Source organism: Cloeon dipterum, chromosome 1 (genome assembly GCF_949628265.1).
Source record: "Cloeon dipterum chromosome 1, ieCloDipt1.1, whole genome shotgun sequence".
NCBI lineage: Eukaryota > Metazoa > Arthropoda > Insecta > Ephemeroptera > Baetidae > Cloeon > Cloeon dipterum.
The window spans coordinates 28,842,732-28,852,129 of NC_088786.1; the positions used below are offsets into that span (position 1 = coordinate 28,842,732).

The 9,398-nt window shown below is 38.1% G+C and overlaps 1 protein-coding gene across 1 annotated transcript; it reads left to right on the top strand.

Annotated features, from left to right (window-relative positions):
* Positions 1–266: 266 nt before the first annotated feature.
* Positions 267–1,896, top strand: LOC135940851 (hatching enzyme 1.2-like). The gene is made up of 6 exons (XM_065485943.1): positions 267–545; positions 743–922; positions 975–1,174; positions 1,259–1,364; positions 1,422–1,552; positions 1,608–1,896. Exons 1-6 carry the CDS (start codon positions 353–355, stop codon positions 1,725–1,727), a joined length of 930 nt encoding a protein of 309 aa, XP_065342015.1. The 5' UTR covers positions 267–352; the 3' UTR covers positions 1,728–1,896.
* Positions 1,897–9,398: the final 7,502 nt, after the last annotated feature.

The following is a 9,398-nucleotide window of genomic DNA, read 5'->3' on the forward strand; positions in this document are numbered from 1 at the left end:
TATTTATTCTTCATTCCCGTCAGTCGCGCCCTCCAACTTTTTGACTCGATTTGTGGAAATGCTTTTCAGCGCAAAAAGGGTTGTTTCGTTGCAAATAAGGGGTTGGTCTGCGTGTGTGAAAGTATTTCCGTCGGCGCTCTCGTAAATACTGCCTTTTTTGTGGTTTGTCAGAGAGAGGGTCAACAACTCCTTTATCTGCTTTTGTGTAAAACTACGGTTCAAAAATAGTATGCTCGTTTCCTCTGGAAATACACTGAAAAAGCATCCTGTTGGATGTGGTTAAATCCCTTACACATACATAATTTCACTTTAACTCCCAACTTTCTGCAATGAGCATGAATGATTCGCAAGAATGAACTCGCTATCTTTTATCGTTTTGCCACTACTCGCTATTTCCATCCCCGGTTTGTCTGCCGCTCCCGCTCCTGTGAAGACCACCGTCAAGCCGAAGACGACGCATAATGTCAACGAAATCGGGGAGGAGTTCCATGATATGCAATTGGAGAGCTGGGTTTTGAATCACGGCCTTCCTGAACCTAAATCAGGTGAATATGCATTATAACTAACAAAAAGTGTAACACTTCGTCATAATTAACTCAACTATTTGTGGGCACATTTCTTATTTCCAAAAATGTTTGGTTTTTTAAAGATGGATATTAATATTTTTTGGATCCATTTTTAGCACTGTACAAATAATGCATTAAATTATGACATTTAAGCACTAAATAAATTATTTCATCAGGAATCAACCTGGACAGATGGAACGCGTCTTCCGCAAAAGATAACCCTGAAGAGCGTGGCTTCTACCTGGAAGGAGACATTTTGTACCAAACACATCCCTCAGCCACCAAAAGTGCTCAAGTTGGTGAATATTACAAATGGCCCAACGCCCAAGTTTTTATCAAAATCTCTGGTGCTTTTGGTAAGAATAATTATTACCTCCAAACTTTTTGGATTAATCTTTCTATCCTTAGCACCTCACGAGGTAAATATAATCAAAAAAGCAACGCAGTACATCGAGAAACACACTTGCATCAGATTCTTCTTCTATCAGCCAGGCATTCAAAAGGATTACGTTGACATAACAAACAGCCACACCGGATGTTTTTCGTCAGTTGGGCGCACAGGCGGCAGACAAGTTCTCAATCTGCAGAGTCCGCAGTGTGTCAATTTGGTGAGTGATTTTAACAATTCACTGTCATTCATATTCCATTTACAAAAAATTTATTTCTCTACTTTCACCTGTCTGCATTTGAAGAGAACCGCCACGCACGAGCTGATCCACTCTCTGGGATTTTTCCACGAGCAATCGCGCACCGACAGAGACAAGTACATCCAAATCGAGTGGGGAAACATTCACAGCCGTAACTCACCTCTTAATTAACAAAAAACCCAATCCTAAAGCCAAAAAATCTGTGCAGATGAGATCAACAATTTCAAGCGGCACGACAACTCAAACCACCAAGGCCTGGCCTACGACTTTCAGAGCATCATGCACTACTCTAGATTTGCATTCGCCAGGAATCCACGTTTACCGACGATCCGTTTCAAGGTATAAGACTCGGTTCTCAACTCATAATTTGTAACTCGGAAGTGTTCTGTTTTAGCCGCCTTACGAAGGATGGGAAAAAGTTGCGAAAAACGATCAAATGACTTGGACGGACGTCGAGAAAATCAACAAACTATACAAATGTCCATCGACTTCAGCATCACCTACGTCTAGTTAAATTAATTTAACATATTTTATTGCCATGAGATATAATTTAACGATTCATTAAAGTGGATTGATCCAGGGCAAAAGTTTAAAATTATTTGAATTGTTGGATGTAATAAGCAGTTCATCGATAAACAATTTGTTTTGCAATTCGCAATAATAAAAAAAGGAGCTTGCTACAGTAAAAATTCTAATTTTTCAATTTTCCCCCCAAAATTTATAGCTCTTTTGACCACATTTTCTTGGCAGATTTCGATTCCTCTCGCCGAGACCTATCCAACAGCGTATGCAACCTTTTAAAAGGAAACTTTGTTTCGAAATAAAATCAGATTTCAAGTAGGGAGACAGTCATTACCATTTGAAAAGCATGCTAACTTTGCAGCCACTTTTTTTTAAAAAAAATTTACAAAGCTACTTAGGTCAATTATTTTGGCTTCAACTGAATCCTTAGGGATCAGTTCATGCATTGGCAAGAAGGATTTTCCAGGCTTTTGCAGTGCCAATCCTCTTTAAACGCAAAGAAACTTAAAATAAAAACATCATTTCAATCTACCTTTAAGCTTGCAGAAATGTGAAAATTTTAAAGGAAACAGTATAATATATTGTTGTTCATGCCAAAGTCATACAAATAAGAACAGAGATAAAAATTATGCTTTTAGTTCGTAAAAATCTTTTGATTTGATATTTTGTTCCAAGATGCTTCCATTCCGTTACGGTATTTTCCATCTTTCTTTGGAAGCTTTTCCAAAAGTCTTAGATTCTCAGTTCAGTGGCTCCGGTGTGTTGTCCGTTTTCTGCCTTGTCGCCATAAAAAGGCAAAAGAATCGTGTATGAAAGTAATCAGCATTTCTTTCACATGAAACCCTTGCAATGTCAACGCAGACTGGCTTTCCACTGCGCGCTTTTCCTCGGCGTCTTTTCAATAAAAATGGAGCGGTGGACATCAAAAAAGCCTCTTATGGGTATAGGAAAAGCAGCGCGAGCCGCGGCGGCATGACGACGTCGTCTATAAAGGAGAAAAGCATGCGAAGAAGAGAGCGAGGACCCTTACTAGTTCTAATGCTTACATAATGTAGGAAGGAAAGGCCGTGTGTGTAATGTGGCGATGGCATCCAATCGAATTTCTTTATATAAAACAGCAGCAGCAGTAACAGCACACGCGCGCGTGGCACTCGCTCACATATAGGATTTTTTGGAAAAAGCTTCAAACAAAGTTTGCACAGTGTGCCTCGGGCCGGGTGGCAGCGGCCATAATGGATTGCACAAACTAGTCGATAAAAGATTCACAAAGCGAAATGGAAAACCTGGTGCCCATGTAAGAAAAGTAGGAGAGCAGAGAGAGAAAAAAGTAGTGCAGCCTGCTGACTGGCCGAGAGAGAAGTTAGTTCTCTTTCGATATATATTCCAAGCGTCGGGCGGACGATTGAAAATGCCTCAAGTTGCTGCCACGGAAGAAAAAATCCCTCTCTCTGCTAGCCGGAGAAAAGGAATGAATTTTTTTATTGATTCATATTATAGTGGTAGCCGGACGGCCGACGAGGAAAAGGTTTTGATATCAATAAATATTTGTATGCAATTTATATCGAGGAAAATTGAATTTCTTATTTTCCCGAGACCCCGCCTGAGCCTTATGAGATTTTGAGCCAATCCAAAACTCATTCCCTTTCCATATAGCCACCGATCAGTATATAGTTCTTCTTTCTTTTCGGATTTCTTGCGAAGGCCGCCTACCCTTGTTTTGGATTAAAACTGAATGAGGGGAGCCCCACGTGAAGCTGCATTTTATCGTTTCGAATAAAAAACTCTATTCTTTACATCAGTTTCGTTTTTTATTGTTGGCACACAAACACGTGTTCAACAATTACTCCCTAAATTATAGTATTTATAGGTTGAAATAATTTTTAAATTGGAATAAAGTTTAGATGATAAATTCCAGTAAATTTTGTCTCCTGTGAATGTTTTAGAAAACTCTGTTATTGGCAATAAATTAGATTTTGCTCTGATAGAGAAGAGTGCAATGAAGTAAAACGACATGCCAGTTTTCTCATCTGAATCAGTGCTTGTCTAACTAAATGTAACGAATCTCTGGAAATTTAAAATCATTTATAGGCACATCGCATTTTTCTCCTTTTCCAGTGAAAACACTCATTGCTATTGATTTCTCAAGCTGTAGTTAATACAAATAATTATTGTGATTAATGTCGAGTCATGCGTATAGATTGCACAGTGTGTTTTAAAGAATGACGCCGCCGCGCTTTGTTTGTTCTTGGTGTGTATGAATAGCCTGGCGCTCGACGCTGTGTGTATACACTTTTGTCCATTTTTTATGCGCGTCCACCGCGACGCGTGCCGCTGAAAAGAATGGGCAATGGTAATTTTCATCCTAAAGAGCGGCTGTTTAATTTCATTTAAAACGGGCATCATCAATTTGTCTGCGTCCAGAAGAAAGTAATAAATGGAACCGGCGAGAGAAACTTTTGCTCTCGCATCAGCGGCGCTATCGAATCAGTTCATCTATCTGATATCATGCTAATTTGTGTCAAACGCAGCCCATTGTTCCAGCTGAGTTGCTGTCAACTTGAGAGAGAACGTCAGCTGCGTTCCGAGAGTTCATTCTTGAGCCGCTATAACTTTGAATTTTTGTTTATAAACCCTTGTGTGGGAATTAGAAACTCAAAATCTATTGATATTATGAATTGAGAAATATTCCAAAAAAATGAAGGTGGTATTGGGTAATTCAGTGCGTTTCCTGACCAACTTGATGGTGTGTAATTTGCATATTTTTTAAAGACTTTCCTCATCCAACCATTATGCAGATATTGCGTATCGAACCGATGCATAGCCACGGGCATCGATATAACGGAAATTCTTCTTCTTCATGATGATTAACCTTTTAGGAGTGCCCTGATGACAGGGTTTAATTTCTTACCTCCTCTGGTGGCATAAACTGTACTCAAGGATGACTCCTAAAATGTCACATACCTGTTGGAAAAAACCATCGAGCAAATTAGTATATCTTTCAACATTTACCTGAAATTGTAAGTACCGTGTTTTCAAACTATGAGTTCTTTTTTAACCCAGGAAATTCAAAATCATAAGCTTTCTAATAATTTAAAAAAACTGATTATGCAAAGTGCAAATTACACACGATAAAATACGAATGGAGTTCAAAGTGCATTCACCGGTCGGTACACGTTAACCGAATGAAAGATTCTCATTCAAATTTTTCCTCGAACGACACGAGGAAAAAGTACATTGAATATTGATGAGTTGTGCATGATGCCTGCACAATGAGCAGACAATGCTGCCGCTTTATATACAGGCTCCACGACTCTCTTCCTTTTTAATTCACTCTAGGTGGTCACCCTTCGGTTGCGTCTTTGCACCAACAGACGAGGTTCACCTGCTCGTTTTATTCACCAGTTCGGCAGGTTGGTTGATTTTTCTACGCGGAATTTGGTGTTTTGTAATTTTAATGGCGAAAATGAGCGGGGAGGAGAATGCGTTGAATTGGAGATAAGCCTCATTAGGGTCCATTAGGAAGCGGAAACAGAAGCAAACGCGCACTTACAGACACTTCTCTGGAAACCGTGAAAAGTGCTGCTGCGGCTGCCATTTGATATTTTATATGAATTTATTCTGTATCGCGTCGAGAACACATTTTATTGCCCTTTTTGAGCGCTTTATCGCGGAATTACCATCGCTTAGGCGCGCACACACTTAGAATCGTCTTAATGCGCTGTATTTTATATTATATATACATACTACATTTTGATATGATAATCCTCGACGCGATTACTCAATCATAATTTATGAGGCGTCCCTCATTTTTATTAGGGAAACGATCCAAAAATGTCGAAAATGCAGCTTATCTCGCCGTGAATAAATAAAACTGCAGTTTCATCTTCAAAATAATGACGATCATCGGGCCTAGAAAAGAGGATCGGTTGTCATGAAAGCCTCTTTTTACTAGGAGAGACCATAAAAATTAAAATTCATTCGTGGAATAAATTAATTTGTTAAATGGAATTGATTATCTCCTAGTCTGTTACACGACTTTTTTGACTGTCAGATTGAGGAATGAGAAGAAGCAGTAGTAATTTTTGGAACTCATTTTAACTTGTATCCTTTGCGTATACGCGGCTAATCAAAGGTCAGAAAATTTAATAATGAGCTGCAATTTTGTAATTAAAAAAATATTTCCAGTTTTATTGACATTCATCCTCTCATATATTTGCAGATTAGCTATTTAATGGTTTAATTCAAGCCCGTGTTTCGACTTGTGATTAACTTGTTTCAACGCTGATGAAAACTTTGAGCATTTTATTACAAGTAAAAAATTAAGATAAATCCACTAAGTACTTTGTAATGAAATTCATTGTCATTTTGGTTTAGAGCGATTATTTTAGAGAAATTTTAACACAGCTTAATTTGGTGAAAATATTTTTGAAGTAATCATTCATATTTTTATTTTATAATAGTTGTTTTAAATGCGCGAAGGTCAAATATCGTCGATACGTTCAGACAAATCCTGTTCATTTACGTTTCCATTCGTGCGTCAAAATTTGCATGACTAGTTTTGGCGGCCATAAATGCAAATAAAAAGCGGAAACAGATTTACACCTCGCGATTCAGTAATTGCCTTGTTCCTTTGCAGAGCACTTATTTACTGCAAGTAAGCTTGAGTGTGTGTGTGTATTTTGCTTCGTTTTCGCTCTCGCCACCGCAACCGCAAAACACACACACACGAGAAAGATAAAACACACAAATAATTTCCTCCCTGGCAGCGAGCAGCCTTTTTAATTGGTTTATTGCTTCCATCCCATGCTATAAATTAAAGTGGCTTCGCGAATTATGGAATACAATTGCTGTGTCTACTTTTCGGACATCTGGCCAGAAAATAATGCGGTTGATTTGGCGTGAACGTTGGAGTGGAATATAATTGTGCAAATTATGTTCCGTGAAGCCAACAAGGGAAAGCTGGGAATCACAGACTAGTTGTAAAGTGTGTTCGGATTAATTCAATTATTTCGGATTACGTAATTTTTTAGCGTGTTGTTCTATTCAGTGGTTCCCCCCAGTAAATACATAAAAATTTGTCAACTGCGTCCATAAGAAAGTTTATTTTTATTGTTTTAATTTTATTTACATTTAACAAATTTTAAAAGTTTGCTGTAACTGTGACTGAAATGAATTAAAATTATAACAATGACATTATATAATATTGTGGTTGAAACAAACGGCGAGCGGCATTCAGGGCTGTGTGGTGGGATGTGAGCGGGCAATGTATCTTCACAGGGGGTCCAATATACATACTATTTGCATGGCACGCCAAAGGGAACAAAAAGCGAGAGCACTCCTTTTACGATTATCATTGCCGCTGCTTATTTCGCATGCAGTGACCAATATTTTATTGTGGGCATATTGGCGTGGCGACTATTTCATTTTAATTACCTTATTATGTTCGGTGTCAATGCGGCCGGAATAATTTTCGCCGGCCGTTTATTAATTTATAATTGATATATATTCTGCTGTTTTAAGGCGCGGTCGACAAGTGGATAATAACGTTTTCATTAATAACTGCAGCTGTCCCTTGAATGTATCACGTTTCACGAGACGAAAAACTCCTCAGGAACAATCTAAATCGTGCAACTGAGTTCTTAATAAGAAATTTCAACGTTTCTGATTATAGAGTCGAAATTTTCTCAAGTATTGTAAAATTCGCCCTCCCGCGGGTAGGGCAACAAAAGTCGGCCTCAAGTACACGTGTCCCTTTTAGTTTTTGACATCATAATTATGTGCAGGACACCCAGCTGTTCGGCGGTGTAATATTTCAGTGCCACACTGGATCTCGTGCATAATTTTGCATTTACGGGGCACGTAAATTAGCGGTAGATATGCTCATCGAGATATTTTTACCCTCACAGCCAGCCACGATTATTATTTTAATGAAATTGAGGTCGTAAATTTGAATTTCATCGAGAACATAAATTACTTGTGCTTGAGCTCGTACAAAGCACGAGGGAATTTCTGCAATCTGTTCAGTCACCACTTTATGACTCCTCAGTCCCGGTACTTTTATTGCTTAGTAGGTTATGGAAATGAGCCTTAAACGTGAGAATAAATCCTCATCTTACGATCAGAGGCGATGTAAAAATTAAATTCTCATATTTTGCATCTGATATTTCAGTTGCAAGACGCGCCATCGTTTTTTAACAAGTGAAACAGTTTGTCTGCTTATTAAATAAAGAAAATGTAGTTGTTTGAATTGATAAATTTGGAAAATAAATCGATGTTTAAGCTTAGATCGGCTTATATTTCCTTATCCCATCATGCAATATGTGAATTCGTCAAGCGTTTCTATATTTTTAATATTTTAAGCAAAATAAATGTTTTCACCTATAAAGAGAAGTTAAATAATTTGAATTCTTTGAGGGCAATTGTTTTACATTTACATCCGATTTGAAAAGTATTTAGTGTCATAACCAAGAATGATTGGTGCTCTTAGACGAACGTTCGAAAAATATTCAAAGAAGAGCAATCATATAACGTTTTGTTTGTTTACACTTTTTCGTAGAAACCATTATGAATGTTAGTGTGTGTTTGAGAGAGGCATAAATATCAGCTCTGGATGCTGCACAAGGTGTCATAGGGTTAGTGTAACCAGAGGAGCGCCAAGGACGTCATTCTTTTTAGTACAATTTCCTCTTCTTCCCTACCGCAGCGGCAGCACCACTCACACTCGTGCTAAGTGCGAATAATTGCTGTGGGAGAGAGGAGGAAGAGAAGGGTGCCGAAGAGGAGCTTCGTGTAATAAAAGCTAATAATAGACGAGACGGTGCCTCTTTGCCTAATTGTGAGCAGCAATTACTGTCATTTTCCCGGTATAGTCGATTGCAATATGGACCAATGACGTGCGAAAATAACCTCCAAAATTAACTCGCCACTTTCAACTGGACGCAATTTTTCAGTTTTAATGGATCAAGAGGAAAAGACATCTATCATTAAATACATACTAAACTCTACTTTTTCAATAATTTTTGTGTCTCGTAAACGTGTGTCCCAGTACAGATGGCCCCTTTTAAAAATTGAAGCTTACTCTAGCAGGGGTGTCAAGAAACTCTTGGTCGGTTTCAAAGACTATTAAGTACTGATTAAAGTTATGGATTCATAAAATAAAATCAATAATCTAACAAACAGATCACATGCAAAGAAGGACGTGTCTGCAAATTTGTGTAGACATAAAAAATTATGAAAGAGATTGTGCTCTTTTAAAAAAATTGATTTTGAGAATTAAGTTTGGGAACAACGAAATGAATAATATGGCCACATCGCCTGCTATTCCATAACTCGCACTGGGAACGATTACTAGATTAAAAGTTTTGCAGTATTACCGGATAATCTGGGAAGAGAGTTGAGGTTTGAGGTGACAACTTTCCTCATATCCCTCACTGTGATTTTTTTAGTTCACTTCGGCCTTCCTAAACTTGAGAATATTAAAAAAAAATAACAACAGCTGTTAGTCGAAGAACAAATCTCAATCATAGCTACGTAGTGCTCAGTAGTATTTCTGAAATAAAAATTACGTGATGCCTTTGCTTAATTAATGAACGCATAGCTGAATGCGTGACGCACCAGTTTACCACTATTTCTTAAGCAGTGCGTTGCTATTTGAAGGATATGA